At 37.1% G+C, this 23,383-nt stretch overlaps 1 protein-coding gene across 2 annotated transcripts in view; it reads left to right on the top strand.

The window, feature by feature from the left end:
• The window catches only part of GABBR2 (gamma-aminobutyric acid type B receptor subunit 2), a 477,952-nt gene that overhangs the window by 328,738 nt on the left and 125,831 nt on the right, over positions 1-23,383 (top strand). Inside the window, exon 13 of one of the 2 annotated variants that reach the window (XM_064659230.1) lies at positions 10,491-10,613. The exons of the other annotated variant lie outside the window; for it this stretch is intronic. Coding sequence (XP_064515300.1) covers positions 10,491-10,613 — 123 coding nt within the window. The remainder of the gene's footprint in view (positions 1-10,490; positions 10,614-23,383) is intronic. 2 annotated transcript variants of the gene reach the window in all.

Below are 23,383 nucleotides of genomic sequence, written 5' to 3'. Positions count from 1 at the left end.
GAATATCAGTGGCAGGAGAGCACATGATGTCCTGAGGAAGCTTTAGCGAGCTGAACCATTTGAAGAAGCCAGACCTTCTGGTAAAATTTAGAAGGATAAGAAGCTGTCTGTTTTGATGGGAACTGCACTGTCTTGGGGTTTTGGGGGTGTTAAAGCAGTCCTGCATAATGACTGCTCCTGCACAACTCCTGCATGCCAAATAAAGCCCATACACTTTTGATAAATACCAGAATAGTAAGAAATTCAAAGTCATGGTATTTAAAGCCTCCATAAGTTTTATATATTCTGCTCCTACAAAGACAAGCATTTGGCCATTTTTAGATGGCTACAATAAAACACAAATACGATCTGGGTCACAATATTGCTTTGTCGCAGTTCCTATTTGAAAGTGGAATACATCTCAGTTGACGTTATAAGCTTGTCTTACTGTTAACATAGTACATTCTGGCTTTGTCTGTTTGGACTTAATTCTTTAACTGTGGCATCAGAGTGGGGGTTTTTATGTTTAATTTTCATTGAAAATAATTATCCTTGTACTCAATTATTACTACCCCTGTAGACTTCTGGTGGCATATGTCTTTATGCTGACAAAAGTTGTTACAAGACAAATACAGAATATAGTTACACAAGGGATGTATAACAGCGTCTTTTCTTGAGGCTTGTGCTGCTGCTATAATTTTGCCAACATTATTCTACTCCTTCATGATAATTCATAAGCTTTTCTCTGTATTGGTACTATCACAGGGCAAGAAACCAACCACAACAGAGAAAAATGACTTATCAATCTAACCCGACTTAGCTATGCCTGTCAGGCTGCCATCTGGCAAACTTATTTTCATGTATTTGGCCTCCTAGGTCCTTAAAAGACTACTGAAGAGAGCTATGGTCTTCATGCCTTACAAAGATGGATAGGAGATTGTACAGACTATGTTGTTGACATTAGGATGGGAGGCTGGCACTGCAAGGGAATGGTAGGGCCAAGACATTGGGAGCAGGAAAGAGGCTGAAGATGAGAAATCGGGTTTGCTACTAGGAGCTTCAACAGGGAAACCTGTCCATGTGAAAAGGGTAGGGAAAAGCTTGGAACTGTATACTGGGAGAAAATGTTGAAGAGGGAGACTGAATTTGTATTAAAATTCCCCTAGAATTAAACTAAGTTTGCAAGCCAGTAAAGACAGGAAAGGCTGTAAGAACTGATGAAGAAAGATGACTATGATGGAATATAGAGCCTGAGTTCGGTATTTAAGTGGCAAACTAGCTGAGAGACTAGGTCTGACTTAAAATTAGATTACAATTGAAATTTAGAGGCAAAATGGGAGGCCTGAAAAGTAGGGACACAGACTGGGAAAGGAAAATAGGAATTAGAAAGGAGTAAGAGGCAAGAAAAAAGTTGAGATTAGGACTGGCAAAAATGGTTGCACAAGAAGTGTGGGTAGAGCATAAAATCTGAACACAGGATTTTAGAATTTCACTGTTCTTGTTCTATTACTATGTACCTATAAAACCTACAGGCAAAATCTGTACCTTGTGTTCCTGTTATGTGGTTGTACAGCTCATGATAGCTACTAGTGACTGTTTTAGCTCAAGCTGATGAGGTGTGCAAAGATGTAAAGGCTCCTTTTGCTGATGCATGCAGCTCTTAATAATTGAATTCTCTTTCTTTTGGTTTTCTTTATGAAGAATGGGCTCATGAAAACATTAAAAGTTCTATGTTGTGGCTAAATGTCAATAACTGAAAAACTACAGCTTGCTCAGATCTCTATAATTTCCATTTCTTTCCCCATGTGCATTCCCCAGTTCAGCCTTAGTTTTCTACATAATCCCACTGTCATGGAGCAAATGTGGAGTTTTGAGAAAGATAGTCTCATGTATAAGACAGTTAAATGCCAAATGAAGAAAAATAATTACTTCACAGAATTATTTGTTATGCTTTAGGAATATCTTTGAGCATAGTTTTCAGAAATCATTCTTTTGTTTCATTGTTTCTGAGAAGGAAATTTATTACCTGAGTGAAACAGAGCAGGAATTCTCAAAATTGTAGCTCATTGCCTTCCCACTCCATGTTTAACACAAATCTGGCCACTCTACCTCCATAATTTGTATACCTTATGTCTTGTAAACAGGCACATGGGAAAACTGGAAGGAGTAAGACCATCCAGGCTCTTTCTGGGGAGCAGGGCACACAGATTACTCTGAGCAGCCCCCGGTCCTGATCCCCCCAGGTCAGGGTGGGCAGCAGCTGGCTGTGTGCTCCTATACCTGCATGGTGCCAGCTACAGGGAAGCTGCCAGTTCCTGCAATTGCACAGTGTCCCTGGGGGGAAAGAGAGATTAAAGCAGTTGGAGTGTGCATGATTATCAGCTTTTTTGCTGCTCTCTTCTCCTCACAACTTGTCTCTGTTGATTGCTATCTGCACCTCTCATTTGACTTCCTCTGTGAGAAAGTTTATAGAATGAGTGTAATCTCTAGACATAAATTTGCTATAAGTTTTTTGAGCCACCTGTGGAATTTAGAATTTATTACAATCTATAATTTTTCTCACAAAAGTGCTAGAGGTTTAAAAAAAGTTACCCATTATCTTAATCATTTAAAAATAGATGAAGCCAAGTTCTCCAGATTATAATGACAGAGGGCTTAGGTCAGAACCTCACAGGCCATGTCTCCTTTATTCACTTTAATCCTTTGTAGACATGGTTCTGTATTAGCATGAATATAGTTCATGTCATCCAATAGTTCTTTCTGTAACCACTGCTATAATATATTTTTCCAGGTCAGTTTTCAGACAGTAAATATTCATACTTTTGCAGAACATTTTTGTTCAACCTAGCCAGAGCTTTTTGTGTGTATGAAAAAAAGTTATACGATGGATTTCCCCTGGAATACACATGTATTCTACTAAATACATATGAGAGATCATAAGTCTGAAGACAAGATGTGTCAGGATCCAGAAATTTACTTTGGGTAACCATACCAACAGTATAACAATCTATTAGGGACCATCTGCTGAAAATGAACCAGCATATGGATACCTAAAGCAGTGTTCAGTGTTATTGTTCAGTTCCTGAGAGTAAGAAATAAGACAGCAGCTTGAAATTTGCTTATGTTTAGGATTTTTTTTTATTATGAATATTTACCACTGGACAAAGTAATCTATGATACGTACAGTGCAGTGTGTAAATTATTCAGGTGACTTCATGGGTTATTAATATACAGATACAGTATTTCCTAAAGCGATATAAGCAGAAAGCAAATTATTTTTTCCCCCAAATAGCTACAACTATAAATTTTAAGTCCAAAGCTTCAAAAATAGTCAATGTAACCCTAGAATCCATATTTAGATGTAAAATAAGCATCCTGGTTTTCATAAGAGCTGATCAGCCAAAGTGCCAACCAAGGAACAATAGGAATCATATCTCTAAAATTTACATTCATATAAATATGGATCAGGGAGCTAAACCTCAAGCTCCTGTCACAGAGAGAAACTGAGCTAATGAACTGTACATCTAGGAGAAAAATCTGCTTTTGAAGTAATTTATGTATGTAAATTTCTGCATGGTACAGTTTGATAAGGTTCAAACTCAGTAGTGACAAAAACAATGAAAACTGTGTGTGAAATGTAACTGCTCATAAATGGTACTACAACCATAATTTCTATGTATTATGAGACTAATGGATGACAGGGAAATAAAGACATGTCGCTACAAAGTATGAGGCAATTTTTTCCTGAATAGCTTGAAATTGGACTGTAAATGTAATCAAGTGCATTGATGTTCCTAACTATTTGGTAATGATGTAGTATGCTTTCCCACAGAATTTTTCATTAAGGAAAATATTAAAGTCTAGGTATTTTAATGTTATCACAAACAAAATCAGAACATTTCTTCTAGAACATTCAAATCCTTTATGCACTTTCATTTTTTTCCTGAAGATTGGGATTCCTTTTAACAGTAAACATGAGAATTCACAGCTCTCGCAGAAATTCCTTCACCCTTATTGCCAATGTGATGTTGGGCTCAACAGGTACATTTCTTTCAAAGGTGAATTTGACCTGCTGTGTTGATGTCATATATAGCTCTCTCAAGGCAAAATGTCTTGCTTTATTTATGGTAGTGAGCAGAAGTTAACACAATATTCAAGGGTGTTTGTAAGACTGTTCTCTAAAGCACAGTTCAGCAAAAACGGCTGGTTCTGATTTTGTCAAGTTAGATTTCTTTAGTGCCATTTTTAAACAAAAATGCTTTTTATTTTTGTCCTTTCGAAAGAGTTTTGTGAAAAATAACCATGTTGTATCACTCTGTGGGCTCATTATGGTTGGATTAGCAATATTAGTAAAACAATCACCTCTCCAATTCTCTAGTGCATTGTAGTCATAACTAAGGCTCAGGCTTTCAAAAATGAGGATTTTTATAACTTTTTTTAACCCGTCACTGAATCCCTCTCCTTCTCTAACATCTGTATAGTTTCTATCTTCTACATCCCCTAGGGAGCATTACCACTAGGATGCTCCTGCTTTCTTTCATATGAGTTGGAAAAGAGGAAATGTGTCCTCTGATTGGATAGCTTCTCCTGGCATCAAGGCATAGAGTCAACAGATCCACATTCGCAATACTGTTATTGAGAGGATGAGTCTGCCCAATGATGCAATTATCCTAAATAGGAGTTAGCAAAGAGAACGTGCTTTAGAAATGTGTTCTTTAACAGGCTAGTGACTGTAGCTATTTAATTCTCAAAACCAAGCTTTTTGATGATATCCAATTGTCCATTTTTGTCAAGAGTACTACACACTCCACTATCCTGGAAAGCAGAAAAAGTCATCAAGTTCCTAGACTAGAGGGATCACAGTAGATTCTCACAGGAAACAGAAATGTAAATTTTTTGTTTGTTTTTTATAAGTAGATATACAAATCTTCCATGAAATTAATCCAAATACCTCTAAGAGAGTAAAACTTAGCTTTTTACTCCCAGTGACTTACTGGTCAAAAAACCTTGTTTCTACAAAGCATGCTTTCTAAAATGTTAGCATTCACTCACTAAAGCTAGTGTAATTGCAGCATGATGTGTTCCCAATACTAATCATAGAATCTATTATAGGAAATACTCATAATAGCTGTTGAAAAAAACATTGTGGAGTTATTTGGAACAATGTATAATGTGTTTTCAATAGTCCTTTTTTCTCATTCCATTACACAATAGAAATTAAGAATGTATTACAGTACAGTTCTCTAAAATATTAATGGCTTTAATAACTATAAGATAGATATCTCCCTCAACCCACATATGGCAAAGTTCATCCACCTACCACTGGCTCTGCATCACCAACCTCATGGCGCCATCCCACTTGTGTCAACCCACTTAATGCAGGGGACCAACCCAAAGGTGTCTATTAATCATACTGAGGGAAAGGAAGGAGTAGCTTATGCAATGGAGAGAGTATCCTGAAGGCAAATTCAGGAGTGGTTTTATGGTTCCTTTTCCAGCCTTTAAGACTTTATAATTTTTTGCCCCCAAAACTCTATTATTTTTTCCCTTTCCCCTCCAGCTCAGAGGAAGAACTCTTATCAGCATGATTTCTCTATGTACCAGGGAGAGGAATATTTGGTTTCAGATTTCTGAGGGCTTTTATAATTGCTGTCAGTGCTATTCATTTAATTGAATAAGGTCTAGGAAGCTTCACAGAGGGATCCTTTAAAAAGGTTTTTTCTCTACAGATTCCATCCCCGGAGTCTGGGGAAGAGACAACTGAAAAAAAGTTAATTAATACCATTAAGTGTTTATCCAGCTAGTGCCAGAAGGCAAGGGACAGCTCTGTCAGCTAGACTAGAAATGGTTGATCTACATGAGAGAAACCAGAATCACCTTCTTAAACAGAAAACCCCTACATTTTAAATGAAAAAGAAAATATACATATATTTATATCCAAACCTATAAATAGATACAAAAATACTCCCAGACTTGCTATGCTTCTATGAATTCAATTAAAAACCCAACTAACCAACCAAACCACAAAGATTTACCTAATAATTTACCTTCCTTTAAATCTAAAGATATTTTCTTCTGACAAAGGCAGGTGAACTTCCTGGTAACAAGAAACTAACTCTGTTACCAGGAACAAACAAACTTAACTCTGAAAAAAAGACAGGGTAAATTAATTCTTCAGTCGATGTTGAAAAGCCATTGGTGGAACTCAGTACATCACTAATGTTGCATCCCAGAGGAAAGGGTTAGTCTTCATATGCAAGGCTCTTTCTTCTTGGTTTAGAATGAAGTTCAGCTTTAAGTTCTACGTCATATGCATTTGCAGAGTTGATTTCTAATAAGGTAAGAAATAACAAAAAGTTTTCCCTAACCATAACTATAAAAAACAAACCTAAGGTTTAATTACTGTTGTTTGCCAGATTGCCAAGTAATCCCATAAACTGATTGACAATGGTGTCCTTCAGGGCACAATGGATGTGTTTTAGGAAGCAAAGGAAAAAAAAGCCCCACAAAAAGTCTGTGAAATAATAACTAAATGGACAATTGAAGTTACTGTGGCACGTAGCCTGTGATAGTTCTAGAAAATCCTCTGAAGTTTCCATGAGCAGAAACTTTATCCTAGAGAGATTTAGAGAGATTTTATATCTCCTTTGATCTGACTGCAAGGTCTATGGAAGGTAAAGATTTTGATCTGTCTTCATAGTCACAAGTTTTCAGAATAATTTTTATTTGCTCATGCAACAATGTTGCTGAGAAAAGAATGGCTTACCAGTTTCTCTACTGAGTGAATTTGTTTTGAGGACATCGTTTCCAGATAATAGTCCAGACTGGTAGCAATGGCATTTATAACAGTGGGCAGATCTGCCAGGATGAGACAGATTCACCTATCCAATCACAGATGGTAGAAAATATGACTCACAGATGCTGCTGTGTGAGAGCTTGGCCTCAGGAAGGATTCAGAAGCACTTGCAAAAATGGATTTTATTAGCTACTGTTCATTTCTCCAAAAGCTGATTTACTGTATGCTAGAAGGAAAATGAAAAGGGAAAAAATAAGAACTTTCTTCTTAAAGAAGAATGATATATTTGATTGTGAGGAGCCTCAGTTGCTTGTGACTATCTTTTGTCAAACAGAGAATTTTTTGGATTCACAATATCTGAGTCAAGACTCCTTCAGTGCATCTGGTGTTTCCCAAGGAGTGAATGTACTGAACTTAAGGAGTGCTGGTGGGTGGGAGTGATGGCTGGGGAGAGGGAAAGCTGGGCTTCCTGCGGGTGGAAGGAGGAGAGTAGCAAGCCTTTTAGAAATGCTGCTAGTGATATACCAGCAGCATTTCTCAGAGCAAATTTATGTTAGGACAAGCTGCTAATCATTGACAGAAATGAAAAATAATTGAAGTTCAGTGTCTTGTTCTGAAAGCTAGCATTTTGGTGGAGAGTTCTGCTTCAGCAGAAAAAAACCATTCCAGCAATGGTTTTGCCAGGGATAGACCAGCACTGTGCTGAGCGTGTAAGGCAGCCCCAGGCACAGTGCATTCAGCCTGCTCACCCTGCACACAGCATCAGTACCCCAGTGTTTTACAGAGCTCATTACAGTAGTGTAGGTCACTTTCTCTGGTTATCTTATGGGCTCTCTTTTGCTTGCCTTCCTCCTGGCTGTCTGGCAGAAGTAAGGGACGAATAATACCCACTGCCAGTGACAGCTGCTCTTAAATAACTCTCCCTTTCTGTCCAGAAAAGGTCCATTAACAGCATAATGTAGAGAAAATAGCTCCAAGAGGTATCCAAGGAAGAGCTCCACTGTTTGCTATATCTCTACTTTTATTTGTTCTAATAACTACCTCTCCAAAAAAGGTTACCAAACTTACATGTGAACTAAAATACTGACAGTAGTGCAAGGTCAGGTATGAATGAAAGAAAGACATCCAAGAGCAAGGAGGAGTGGTTAGCAATGTGATCATGAAGTGATTTATTTTGATCCTATGAATGGATTATGAGTATTACTGCTTTTAATAATATCCTTTCATTCTTTTGCTTCTGACATTGTGCCAGTTTAATTAGTATTGTCAGATGTTGGTAAATCTGCATCTAAAATGCTCACTATTTTCATTAGAAAGATAAGATGTTTTGGGGTTTTTTTTCAAGGAACCTTTTGGGTTTAGGAGGGCAAAAGGAAACATTTCTGGCAGATGCTTGTCACATAGCTTTAATTTTCTCAAATACGTATTTTTAGCTGAAGTTAATTGTCTTCACATCCTCTTAGGGTGTGGGGAGGGAAAAAGAGAGGGACATGTTTCAGAATAGTAATTTTTCTGATCCTAAATTGTGCCCCAGATAGGTGGGATGAATTGTCCTTTAAAGGCTTCTGTCCTTGCCCACTGGTTCTGAGAAAGGGTAGACATGTAATAGTTCAACAGCCAACTTCAGTATAATAAACTCCATCAGTTAAAAAGAAAGACCAACAAAAGTATGCCAATACAATAATTTCCCTAGCCATTTAAGAGGGAGGAAAAGAAATTTGAGTTGAGGTGTCTACATGTCATCTAAATCCAAATTCTCTTTGGACTTGACTTCCCATGATTTTTCTCTTCCATGTCTCCACTCATACTAGGAGCAGCATTAGGTTTGTTTCACCCAAGACCTGTTTAGAGGCATTGTAAGGGAGATTAAAAATGCATGGGGTTTTTTTTACAGCGGATAACCTGACCCTTTTCAGCTTTGATTGTCTCTTGGTAAACAACTAAAAATTTAGGCAATAGTTCTGTTTTCCCAAAGAAGACAAGGGACCAAGCTGTGTCTGAGAATCTTTGCTTAATATCTGCTTTCATTTTAGCTTAATAAGGAAACACATTTCAACAGTCTTTGTCCCTTTGCACATCCCACCAAGGCACCTTTTCCTTGCAAAGTTCTTCTTGCCAAGCCATCCAGCAGCAAGATGTCCCACCATGAAAGTTGCAGCCTTCCTCTTCATCTGCCCTCTCTAGGCATGCCTGTGCTATCTCTGATGAAATGGATGTACTGCTTCATTACTGCTGCAAACATGTGGAAAGCATAATTTTCCAGTCCTTTATAATGATGGTGGCTACATGGATTTAAATAACTTATCTCGGGAAATGAAAATAATGTATTGAGTCCTTTAACTCATTCTGATTGCTATCTTAGTCTACTCCAAATTCTATAAAATAAACCAGCAGATTAACAAAAAGCAGTGCACAGTGTTCCAGAAGCGTCTTTCAAAATAATGTATGACACCAAACAATATGAAAACCAAACTTTCTAAATTTCTTCTTACAATATTTAAAATTTTATTCCTTTTTTATAATTTCCTTAAACTTGATAAGAATTCAATGCAAATACAGTTTTTTCTAGGCAGAAATAGTAACCTTGCCAGTATTAGCTGACACTAATACTTCATAATGCATTTTCAAAATCCTAACAATTTCATTAAATTGAACTGAAATAATCACAACTTTATTAAGCTTCTCAGTCTCAATATTTTTGAATGTTTCATTTCGATTAAGCCAACTATTTCTGAGAAACAAAATTTGGGAAAAAAATATGTGGCTTTGTCCACGTTAAAGCAACTTGGCAACATCTTGACTGTTGTATGAGTGTTCATTAGTAATAGAGGTACATATTAATTTAAAACCCATGAACATAGGTTCAAGAGCACCGACATAAAGTTAATTTAAGCCTGATATTTCAACATGTTTACAACTTAGCAACTAAAATAATGTCTTTGCAGTATATTTTTTGTGTTGCTATGCATATAACATAGGAATTGCATAAAGCTATACAAGATTGTAATATGTGGTTTGGCTTGTTATTTTTATCAGCAACTCTTGTCTTTCTTTTTTGAACCTAAAATCCTTGCAGAATTAAAAGCATGTCTTACACTGGATGTGCATTAAGGCCTCTGACCTTTGTTATATAGAAAAAATACATCATTCCTTTCTACTCCTTGGGTAACAAAGGCAAATGTTAAACACACAGACACACAAAAACTCCAAAATAAACTTATCTTTTGATACCTTTTGAGTGTGTTTTCCACATCCAAGAAGGTTATGAAGAAGTGATCACTGTAAATCTTAGTGAAAACTATCTCAACTCCTGCTACTCTGAGAGGTGAGATGAACACTTTTCCACATTTGCATACATAGACACAATAGTTGCACCCTAAATTTTTTTTTCTTTTTCCAGGAGTTAATAATAAACCTGGACTTCAGTATTAATATTTAAGAGTCCTCCAAATATCTTTTTAGAAATTGGAAAGCACTTTAGATACTTCTAGAAATGATGAAATGAAATAAAATAATTTATGTATTCTTGTTTTCAACTTTCCATATTTCTGAAACTTTTCTTTGTTCATTGTTAAAAACCTTTATTATTAGCAACCTGTATTTTTCTCCCTGTATAGGAAAAAAGCTGTACAGGGATCTATCTATGGCTCATGGGAATCTCCCTGCTTCTTTTTTCTTTTTTTTTTTTTTTTTTTTTTTTTTTTTGTCTCTCCAGATCATTAAAGACCAGAAGCTACTCGTGATAGTTGGAGGGATGCTACTGATTGATCTTTGCATCCTGATTTGCTGGCAGGTTGTGGATCCTTTGAGGAGGACAGTGGAAAAATATAACATGGAGGTATGTCCTCAAGCCCAAATAATACTTGTGGTTGCATATCAGTATCTACAGCTTTCTATAAGACCAAGCTACAAATGCAGTAGGTTATATGAAAGCAAATCAAACTGTGTATTTTGGGGGAGGAAGGGTTCTGTTTTTTAAATCAAATAGAAATGAAATAACTGCAACCAGAAGAAATTGTATCTGTAGTTGAAGGTGCCACAATTCTGTCACTTGTGAGAGATTTTATTTGAAAGGGTTGTAAATACAGGAGAGTCCTCTGCTAAGACTCTCTCTTAGAGTTTGTTGCAATAAATAATAGATTATCAGAACCCATTAGTGGATTTCAGTAACAGCTCATTCAACATAAGTGCAGGAGAGGTCACTGCTTAGACTGCATTCTTTGTGGAGGTGGTCAGGAATTATGTTACCTAGTGCTATATTTATTTTTAGTAATTTTATATTCATACATCCATACTGATTGTTCGTATTTTAATGTCATTCTCAGAAAGGTCACAATTGCGATTTGGATAGGGAGGAGGTAATAGCTTGGTGCTAACTGTACATATTTTCCAGCATTCTGGTTGGTTTCTGGAAGGGGAGCTGAAGTAGACCTCTCTGGACAAAATGACAGTAAGAAACAGGACAGCAGCAATGCACAACCAGAAAAAAATAAAAACTATCTGTATGTAGATAAGCAGTTTTTGAGAGTTTATTGCTTCCAACGTGGAAACTGGTGATATCTGAAAACTAGATCATATGAGGACAGTCTAGAGGTGTTATTCTCCAATATTTGGCAATCAGTAAGAAAAAGAATGGGAGCTTTCTGATGTTAACATACACAAGAAAAGATATGCTATTTTACTCCATTGTTTTTACTTTGTTCTTACTTTGCAGGGTAGCTCTGGAATTTTATTAGGAGAAGATTTTAATTTTTATTTGAATGTAATTTGTAGAAAATAACTTAGAACAATGCCTCCTGAACTGCAAGGGTTGCCTTTCAAGAAATCATTTTAGAGTCTGAAAAGATATGTCAGTCATTCCATAAAGTTTGAACTTTTTTTTTAAAGACTTCTCAATTAATATGGTTTTCAATAAAAAATGGAAAATGAAATTTGTCTTGTGGAGATGTTGCTGCTCTATGTGTGTACTTACTAAGCTTGAAGCCATAGTAGCTTGTTCAGAGCCTTGTTTACATCATTTTGTTCCAACTGTATCGCAACTGATATTTCAATTGTCAATATTAACAGTTTCTCTGCTCATCTAAAACAAAACATGAAAAAAGTCATGAAATCCAATTGAAATAATGCTCATTTAGAAGGAATTTTACTTTTTACTTTAGTATAACTAAAAATCCTGATATCTAGTCTTACTAGAATCACTTAAGTGAAATGTCCATAGACAGCAGCAATTACTGTGAAGTTATCAAACCATAAAATGCCATATATTTGAGAAATAATGTCTACTGCAGTTTTAAATTATTGCAATTTCCATCTGAACTTTTCAGTGTTCTTTTATCATGTAATGTATAATACTAAAAACTTAGTGTAATTGTTCCGCGTTTGGAGCTGACTAGACCATGGGGCTGCACACCAGTTGCCTGAACTTTTTAACAGAACTGAAATTCTCTGGGAACTATGTAATCCCATGCAAAGTCACGTTCAGGGAATGCACACATGAGACTGTTTAATATTTTGAGCACTCAGCGTAGAATTGACTTGAACGTACTGTTAAAGCTCTTAGCTGTTGCTATAAGTTGTGTAGAATGTTTTTTAAGCTGGTGGATTTGGGGTGGGAAGGAAATAAAAGTATTATGCAAGCAAGTCATTAAAATATTGTATGTGCATAAAATATGTTTATTATATAAGCCATGAGGTGAACTGCAATTTGCTTTCCTGAAGCACACCTCTTCAGGTCTAAAGAACTCCTTAGTAGAGGCAAATAACAAATTTTTTGCCCCTATTATTATTATACTATAATATAATTAATATCATATCATATCATATAAATAAATTTTAAGTGCAATGGTCAATTATTTAGTTGAGCTTGACTGAGCAGGTATTATCTTTTCTGTGTTTGAAAAGTACTTACCACATAGTAAACACTGCTGGAGGCAAGTTTCTGTTTTATTTCAGGAATATTGTGTAACGTATATTCCTTGTCCCACTTGCTTCTATGAAATAATTTCAAAGGGATTACTTCCCTCAGTTAAAGCTAATCCAAGTGATAAAGACTAAGTTAACTGTAGGCTCCAAAGTTATGAATGCAATCAGTCATTCTAGCTAATGAACCATTTGAGTGCTGTTTAGGAATACTCACTGGCTTCCTACATGATAGTTCTGCATTTGGTGTCCTTTGCTGTTTGCCATTATTCACAAAATAGTTTGTTTCAATGAATTAACAGCAGTAAATTATCAAGAACTTTTAAAAATTTCTTAAATCCAGAATGTAAAAATTCAGGCTCCTTTTCTGGAGTAGTTTGCAAAGTCCAAGCAACCCATGCCTAAAAGCTGAGGATAGGCAGTCTAAATCTAAAAATACAAAGGGAAGTGAAGGCTTTTGTGGAGATTTTCTGGCCCTTACAGAAGACAAAAGTCACATGGGATGTTGGATCTGTCAGTTTTCAGACTTGTCTCTGGCACCCTGACCCCAGATGTATGGGTTCTTTATGAAAAGCACATCTGTGGCTGCTATAAGACACAATTTTAAAGTTTTAATGACTGAACCATAAAGCATCCAGATCCTCCGGTCATCATTAGGGTGAGTGGTATATGATATATAGATAATAAAATTGCTGGATAAAAGCAAACAGGTTAAAGATCAAGGCAGGCACAACTTTAAAATTTCCATAACTATATGTTGATCTCCTGCAGAAGAACTGTAAGGTTGCCCCTATGTACATTTCATAGAGTACTGTAGGCTTGATTTTCACATAACACAAAAGTTTACTGATAAAAAATGCTTCTCAACTTCAAGCAGCAGTGCAAAAAATAGGAATTAATCCATAATATTACCCCTATTCATCTGTTTTGCTAGTTGCACTGGCTGTAACATTTTTCCTTTTGCTAATTTTTCAGACCAGTGGAGAGACCAATCGCTTTTTTTCTCACTAGATTCTTCCTAGGCTGAACTAGGAATTTGCTTTTTTCATCATAAGTCACCTTTTTTTTCATCGTCAAAATGCTCTGTGGTTATGATCAGATCTGAGCTAGGTTCCTGCCAGACTAAGTGTCTCCCAGTTGTATGAACTGGAGCATATCCTTCCTCTCTGTCTTGCTGTCTGGGTTCTTCAGCTCAACAGGCCATGAGGAATTATGGTGCTTCTGTGTATGTAACTGTGCAACAGCTTTGCCCCAGCAGAAAGGCTTTACCATCTTTTCCCAACCATCTGGATTTTGTCCTGGTTTCTTAAGAAGGCCGCGTTTATGTACAAGGGGCTCTGTGTGGTTTTTTCCTACTGCCTTACAAACTTTTCCTGTTTCAGTCAAATCTGACAGATTTGAGAAGATACAGCTTTTAAGGACATAGCACTGCAACAGATTTGATGGAAACAGCCAGCTGTGTGGAGGAGAGATTCGGGTAGTGTCTCCCCAAAGAGAAGGGCCACAAAGTGAGTTTATCCCTTTGTCTAAAAACAGACATTTTAAATGACCCAATTCAGGGGACCTTCACTCTTAGACCAAGAGAATCCAGCCACAAGACAAAAAATACTTAGGAAACCAGCTTGCTGTAATTTCAATTGCTCAGCTGCATTGGACTGAAACCACAGTCTGAAATAGCAAAATCCTTTACAAAGTGGAGTCTGTGCAATAACCATAGCATAATTCATTTAGGTACTTAGTACAGTTCAAAGGGTCTGTATGTAGACATACAGTCACACTCACCTCTTGCTCATAATGCAATGGTGTAATAACTCTTTTACTTTATAGTTTAGCTTGAAAGCCTCTGTCTGGCTTATCTTCTCACAACACAACAGACTGAACCTCTGTGGCCAGGGAAGATAGACAATGATAGTGTTTAATAAATAATAACTTGTATACTAGGGGAGATGGACTAGATTTTATAATTCCCAAGATAAAAAGTGTTAGATTCAATAAAAACAGTACCTTGCACACTGGATTCTACAATATTTCTTGTAGAATTTTAAAACCTGTTAGTCCAGTGCAGCAGCCTTTCCATTCCTTGACATCTTAGTACCAGTTATGTAGTTATCTCTGTGATGTTGTCTCTTATGCATTCTTATGACAACAATATCAATACTTAAAAGTTAACTTTATTCTGGTATCTGGAATACTAGTATTTAATGTTTCACACTGAATTGTCCTGGGATGGTAATAAATGTGAAATGGAGAAAAAGTGCCATTTTAGAAGACACAGAAGAGAAAGAGAGATCAATGAAACCCAACCTATTTGGGCTTCTAGCATTGATATAGATGCAAAGTGAGGAGACTAAGAATACCCAACCTTATATGAGGATATTGCAATAACAAAAATGCCAATATGCAGGAAAAATTGTGTATGCCATGCCAGTGTCAGAGTAGTGCAGTATGTCAACGAAAAATCAATTCAAATTACCATATTAATAATTTTTGTGCATTCCAAGTGTATAACTATGCTGTTGGATACATATTACTAACCAACAAGCCAGAAGGCCAGCTTTGACTGATAAGTTGAGGGAGTCATAAACATCACAGAAAGCAAAAAAATGTATATGTGAACTAGATGAATGTGCTGCTTAGACTAACTCATTTGGTAACTGCTTTATAATTCAACAGATTAGAGAACCTACAGAGAATTAACCCTTCATTTCATTCTGAATAGCGTACAGAATCTGTTCCAATGTCTAGATATCTGAAGGAGTTTTCTCCAATATATTTCCAAATATATTGTTCTTAGTTTTCATATTTTGAAGAAGCAACAGCCAAAAAAGAGCAGTAGACAGATACTCAGGCTTCAGAAAAGGGAACAACACTAAACTGAGGAGAGACTAAAGAGGTCACTGTAGAGAGTTAAATCTTTGTGGGTGATCTAGAGATTAGTAAGAATACCACATTTGAGACACAGAGTAAATGCATGCCACACATTGAGTAAGACTTGAAAAAGAAGAGACTCAGCATGACAAAGCAGCAGGAAGACATCCTTCAAAAAAATTAAAGTTGTATCCAAATGAGGAAAATAGACAAGATCATAAAGTCTGCTAAGTTAAATGTAGAAGACAATAAAGCAGTCTAAAAAAAAAAATCTTGCAATGAATGAAAAACTAATAATAAATCTTTCTGTAAATACAGATAGCGGGAAGTTTGCCAGGGAACCTTTGGAACAATATTTGATCAGAATAGAAGAGCATTACCTGCAGAAAACAAGGTCGTGTAGAATGATTAAATGATTGATTTGCTTCATTCAGAAAAATTCTTAGTGGAAGAGTTTGTGGAGATTGCTGTGCTAGAACCCTTCTGATGAACTCACTGAGGAGTAACTGGAGTTTCTGGTAGGAATAGAGAAACTGATCAGAAATAAATCACTGCAAAAATATTATATTCTCCCAGGCTTTCTAAAGTAATTCAAAAGAGTAATAGTCAAACTACCGACAACAGTATGTAATCATTAGCTCAGAACTACTTTGATATCTGAGCAAAATGTTGCAAATGTCTTGCCATGTTTTCAAGACAGAATGGAAACCTCAGACTTGTAAGTTAAAGTCTGTAGTAGGCCACCTTATAAAAATTATAATCAGCAGTAGAATTAGTAATTGATATGCTACATTGAGGAGGAGTTGACATGGCACTTGTGAAGGAATAAGTCATTAAAACTTATTTAACTACTTTGAAGAAGCCAGCAAACGTGAATAGAAGCTGACACAGCCTGCTAGGTCTCCAAAAAGGACTCATCAATTTCTTTCATCAAAGGCTCTCGTGGATACAAAATAACCACGGAATAAGAGAGAAGCCCTGAAATGGTTATTAAGTTCTTTAGAATAAGGAAAACAGAATTAAGAAATAAATAACAGTTCCTTTTCTAGTATGGACAGATGTAGCCAGTAGAGTACTTCAGGACAAGTTCCAGTCTTTGTGCTGGTACCTGTGTTGTTCAGTGGAAGAGAAGGTGAATGACAAGATGACAACATTTTAGTTGTTATAGTAAGTTATTTCAGAAAATAAAAATGAGGGCTGATTGTGAAGAATTCTGGACAGATCTTGCAAAGCTCAACATAAAGTGGAATTCTCTTTCCTTATTGCAGCTGCAGAAGCAAACCTAAAGGTTTCTGTCTCATAACTGAGATGTGATGTAAAGAATACTCAGCAAGGAATGCATGCATTAGGTGTGATAGAAAAGGAAGGGTAAAAGCATGTCCAAGGTAAGCATGCTTCTATACCTTGATGGACTAGTTAACTAAGAGCAGAGGCCATCAAATATAAAACTTTTCTTTTGGACAGACTATTGTCTTGTAAAATTGACTTGTCTCTACATTTTTAAATGAAAGTTATATGAAAATTTGGATTCAACCTGCACAAATGTAGATTTTTCTCTTCAATATTCATGTTCATTAATGACACTGCTGCTGTAGGAACTGGAAAATACCCTGGTTCAAAATTATATAGAGAGTGCAGGGTGTGTGTGTGTGTGTTTGTATACACATGATAAAAATGTGGGAGTAACATAGGTATGGAATTGATAAAGATGTCTGTTTCAAATTCATGTACTCAAATAAAATTATGTAGATTCTTCGCCATTTTGAAACAATCATATCATGTTCTTTTCTCTTTCTGCATATGCATGTATGCAGAAACAGATGTGTTTATGGGGTGTTGTTTACATTGTGCTGTTGGGCTATTCAGTCAGCTAACAGCTGGATTAGAGAGAACTTTGTCAAATGTGTAATATGAAATGAAGAATTTAATTGGCTGAAGTAGTTTCTGGGGGTGTTCAGACTAATGCAGGTCAGAGCTTGTTAGTCAATTTGTTCTCTAAATATCATTATGCCCATCTGTTTCCCCTACTATTTTTTAAATAAATTTAATTTCTTTCCTTCCAATCTGAAATATTACAGACTGTGGGAGCCAAATGTCTCCTGAAATCTGTAGCCTGCTTCAAAATCCTACCATTGTAGTTCACAGCAGGCGGCTGCCAGCAATAGCTGAAACTGAGAACTCTTACTTGCATCTGCTGGGACCCACCGGTGGCTGGCAGACGTTCCAAAGGAGAGGAAAATGAATGGCCATTAAAGTCAGCTCTAAACCTTCCACCAGCCCAGAGGATGTAGAGCAGGTCCAAAGAAAGAGTAACTATTAAAGAGTAAAAACTGGTTTACTTCTCTTTCTCATTTGACATCAGTTTCCAAGGAAACAGAACAAAACGTGAGAACTGGGAGCCAGCAGCTGAGATTGACTCAGCTGGTGGCTAGTCCTGCTTCTGTTCCCATGGAAACACATATCAAATTAGAAAAAAAAAATAAATGGGGCAGGGCCAGTTACAAAATGGCAGGACAATGGCTGCTGCTTCAACTACTTAATAAGATGAGGCTTGCTGGTATTTATTCCTCTTCAGTATGCAAATCCAATTTCAGGTTTGCCTCCATTATTCACTTCCCAAAAAGCACTACTTCCCAACATCAGGAATGTAGGAACCACTATCATGGACAAGGCTTGTAATTCCTCTTGTCCAACAGGTTGTTTAAAACAATGACTGGCCCGAATACCTTCAGAAGTGGATGATAGAAGTGTGTACTGCACATTTGAGAGTTTACCAGCCACACTTGAAATTTTGGCCATAATTCATAATGAGTAGTGACTTGAAGTGTACGGTTGAGTATATCTCATAACTCTTTTATTCCCTCACTAGTTGAACACTTTTGTTATTCCCATAAATGTCAGGGGTTTTTGACTCTTGCTAACATTGCACAGTTCAGTGTAATTGCTAACTAGGCAATGTGTGAAGAAGTTCTTTTTTCACTTTTGGAAGTGTCGTTTTTCAATCTCACTGAACGTACATTATTTTTCTTTTAGGGAAAAAAAGAGAATTGAATCTTCCATGTCTCCTTTTGCAATACCAGTTATTACTACGCATCTGTGTGTTTGCAACATTATTTTCCTCTTTTCTCTTTGGTAGGCAGCCCCAATCTTATTAAGCTCTTTTTCCGATGACATAGAAACTATAAAGCATCCTTTTTAGTTAGGATGACTAATATTACATATTTTAGAAGATCCATGTAATGTGTTTTATCTATTATTCATCCTCTTCTTTATATTTAGTGTATTATTTTTCACTGTTGCACACCACTGAACAAAATTTTGGACTTTACTGTCAAAGCAATTCCCAGATCAATTCCACGAATTAATTATGACTCTGAGAAAATATATAAGCAGTTTCACTGTTTTTAGGTGAAAATGGCATTACAGTTACTGAAATCAAATTATATTTGTCATCATAGGGCCCACTCAGTTACTTTCCTCACACATTTTTAGACTCAATTAGCTTCAGTATTTTTGTCTGCATATTTTCATGCTTGTGCTGTTGAGCAACACTGATTTTAGTATGGAATTATGGTTCTTAGAGTGGAAGAATTATTCTGGAATATGGAAGCGTGATAGTGGAGGAGTTTTAAAATACAATTATTGTTACTTGTGCTACAGTTATGTAGTCACACTTCTGGCATGTCACTGCTGCTCTGTGAACTCTTTGCTGTAGCTCCTCCAGTTCTGAGGACTCTGCTACCAGAGGCACCCAACAGAACCCATCCTTTCAACTGCATTTGGAAACTCAGATTATTGTTTTTCCTCTGGGAATTCCAGGTATAATCCCTAGTTCTAAGTGAAATTAGTCTATTGGATGAAAGGAAATCAGATGCCAGAATCTAACACCAGGAAGTCAACACATAAGCACAGACTAAAGCAATTATTTACCTCTTTTGATGAGGGTGTAGAATACATAGTTTTAGTTATACCCACATAGTGATAAACTGGTCCCAGTCCAGGTAACTAGGACATAGGCTTGGTGGCTATTCCTGACTTTAAACGTCACATACATAGGATACAATCATTCAGGTTTATTTCTCTGAAACCTAAAGCCAGATCCAAAGTTAATACTGATTTTATGCACCCTTAAAAGGCTGCAAACAACTACAAAGTTGGTATAGGACAACACTGATACTTTTTAGCAATTAGAAACTGACTACCAAATAGCAACATCCCTGGCTTTAGAATATTTCAGCATTTGTTAAAGCAGGTCCCGTAAGAGTCCAAGCCCCAGGAGCTACCAGGTCACCAGCTTGGCTAGGAGTTTTACTTTAATATATAGATATAGGGTTCCTTAATACCTTGAGATAGCATCAAGAGAATAAGCCATGAGTTTATTCTCAAGGGATTTCTTTATTAAGTTAGGGAAGCAAATAAAGGAACTTGGCCTAAGTTCAAAAGGACACTACACAAGCTAGACAAAAATGTTCTACCACAATACTGACTCAGCATATACTATTAATCCACAACACTTAAGTCAAAGTCCAACCAACTCACAACACTGAAGTCAAGATCCAATAAACCCACAACACTTAAGATCCAATAAATCAACAACACTTAAGGCAAAATCTAACCAATTCCACAACACTTAAGATCCAATCCCTTCAGCTCCAAGCCACCCTAAGCATCAAGAAAGGAGAAAAGAAAGAGTAGCAGAGGGAGTAAGAAGAGAAAAGGAGAAAAAGGGAGAGAAGTGTTGTAGAAGACCAGCTCTCACAAGTCCACGTGGCAGGGCCATACCATGAGGCAAACCATATGCCTACGGTTTTATCTGCTCTGGTCCCTGTGGCCAACCCCTCCAGGTGGGATCTCTGACCCACCAGCCACTCTGGGGTTCCAGGCCAGGATGAGGGACAGTGCCTTCACTGCCCCTGCCAATCTGAGCCTGGCTTAGGGGCTGCAGGAGATGTGGTGTGTCACAGTTTTCCCAGGCTGCTTGTGACTGACAGCTACTCTGGGGATTCCCCATGTGGGCTTCAAGGGCCTGCCATGAGGGATACGACGCCACCCCACCTCCGTGAGGTTTGACCCATTCTTTCCGCCTACACACACACACTTACACACTCCCCACAAGGTGGTTCTGACCCAATAATAACTGGTCTGGTGTCTAACAGTGCCACATCAACAAGGGCTTAGAAGCTCATCTCCTCATGTGCTTTCTTTTTTCTTTCAGAGAACCTAAACTGTATATTGAGAGTCAAGATTTACAGGCTTTGTAATCCAGACAGGAACATTTTTTGCTCTTTTGTCACTGATTTGAGTTTTCTTAATATCAGAAGCAAAAAAGACAATAAAACTCTCTCTCCAAATTTTAAATCACAAAAACCTGATTTAAAAAAACTTCCAGAAAACAGACTCTAGGAACTGATTAATCTTCCTTTTTGCATTCTATCCTGGGTTTTCAATGTCTAACCCTTTCTAGTATTGTAACATATCTCTTGTTTTCTGGAAGAAAATCACCACTGTATAAAGAAAAACAGACTTTAATGTTTATGTCAGAAAACACATACTGATGTGGATGAAACAAACCATAATGAATTATTCCAAGAATATGCTGAGGCTGCAATAGAGATCAATAAAATCCTTCTCTGAAGATAGAGAATCTTGCATTAAAATATCTATTTAGGATAACAAATTGTCTAATGTAATTAATACTTCTTTGGGGGGAAGAATATTCCCTTGTTCCTTCAAATGTTTAGATAGGCTGGTACTGAAAAGATATAACATGGGTATCCTGGTACTTCTTTAAACTTTCAGTCATAAGCAATCTTATGGAGAAGGCAAGCCTCAGCTCACGTTACAAGCAATAATAGTCAATATTGTTCACCTGGACTGTCCTGAGTTCTGGTCAAGATATTGTGCTGGAATGGATTAATGGCAGCCATTAGTCCTGTTGTCAATTGGGACAAGCAAGCCATTGAGTCACCAGCCTCAAGATCTTTATGCAGTGCTTGATCATCCCAAAGGTGCACATTGGCTTTGCACTAAAACCACTTCAATGCTGCTCAAACTTAAAAGATACTGATGTATTTTCACTTACAGGGGAAGTACCAGGTAGAGTACGTCTGATCCTAGCACACCCAGGGAGATGTGGAACCCAGGGAGACAGGGAGTACCAGCTAGACAGCATGGGCACACACACAGGCAATAAGTAGATGGTGGAGTGCTGCAAACTTAACCCAAGTAAAATAGACTTTGTGCTGCTGGGGAGAGGCCTAAAGAAGAGCTTCCAAGACCAAAGCCATCCATTTTACTTCTATGCACTACAGGTCATTTCACTTCTGTATTTAGTTGTCCTGGATTCCTCATTGTTACTAGGCTCTCTTACAGAGCAGCATCTGTAAGCAACGTACTCTATTTCTTGAAGACTCTGTCATACCCTGGCAAAGGAATGCAGTCACAGTTGTTTAGACCTTATCATCTGCAAAACACAAATACAGTGTATTTGGATGTGAAAATATAGATATATTTTGAAAATTATTTAGGAAAAAAGTGCTAGTGCCAACACAGGATATTTACTGCAAGTGCCTTGGGCCATTCTCTGCTTGCGTTTCCCATATGGTAGTAAAATCAGAGCTTTTATATGCCTGTATGGTGTAACTAAAGCTTGCTTTGCTTTTGAGGATAAAGTTGTTTCTTCTCTGATAAGCATACTCTAAAATTTAAATGGACATTTCATACATGAGAAAAAGCTTTTTTTTTTTTTTTGGCTCTGCCAAACATGAGAATGAACTTTTCTACAAAAACTTCAGATTATCACAAATCTCCTCACTCCTACAAAAGCAAGGATTGTTTCTCAATTAGCTTTCTCCAGCATCAAGATCAAGCAGAATGTGTTTATGCATATGCATTTTTATTTTAAAATGTCTTTCTGTATATACTCTCTGTGGATAAAAGAGAAGAAGCACATAATAGCTGTTAACTGCATTGTTAATGAGGCCAATATGCATTAACAACACTTCAATGACATATGTATTTTTTAAAGCTGTAAAATGGAGGATGTCTTGCTTTTTAATGACTTCAGTCACCCTGAAGTCTACTTTCCTAACTGTCTTTGTTCTCATTCCTCCAGCAGCTGTAATACGGGCAGTGCATGCCTTCCTTCCATGCTTCTCTACCCTCCTGTAATGCTTTCTCCTGCCTCTGTCCATGAACTCTCATGCTTACCAAATCTTACCTCATGCTCACCAAATCTTACCTCATGCTCATTTTCACTACTCTAATCTTCAGGTCATTCATAAAACTGACTGTGTGAAAGGACAGCTTGGGTTAGCTCAGCTTTAGATCGCTACCCGCTCTTATGCAGCTGTTAGAGAGTGGTAATGACCTAACTGCAGGTGACCATGGGTCAGGAGTAAGTAGAAAAAATGAAGAATGGATGCAGATCTGATGATTTTCCAAAAGAGGTACGAGGCTTATGTTTTTGTTAAGAATGCTCAGGCTGCTCAGATCCAATCATTCATTTTTTTCTTTAAAGAAAGAGTTACAAATTGCACATCAACCATGAGCTACACAGGTTGGTATCGACATGCTTTTGCTCAGTCAACCTGAGGCTTCCCAGTAAGACCTGATTTAATGGTTGTAGTAAGACTCAAATATAAATGCTTACTAAGTTATGTGGAAGAGGTGGAGCAAGTTGCTAGTGGATGAGGGTGACTCATAAAGGGAGAGACCCACTCCCCACAGCTGTAGCTGCCAGGCAGCTTTGTCCTTTTTTTTGGTGGTGGTAATCAAGAGTATTTTCACCAGAAAATGCTGAGACTTCGTTCTATTGTCACC

The sequence above is a fragment of the Pseudopipra pipra genome, chromosome 1 (genome assembly GCF_036250125.1).
Source record: "Pseudopipra pipra isolate bDixPip1 chromosome 1, bDixPip1.hap1, whole genome shotgun sequence".
In the NCBI taxonomy this organism is placed as follows: domain Eukaryota; kingdom Metazoa; phylum Chordata; class Aves; order Passeriformes; family Pipridae; genus Pseudopipra; species Pseudopipra pipra.
The sequence above is the reverse complement of the archived record's forward strand: the minus strand, read 5'-3'. Positions and strand labels throughout refer to the sequence as shown.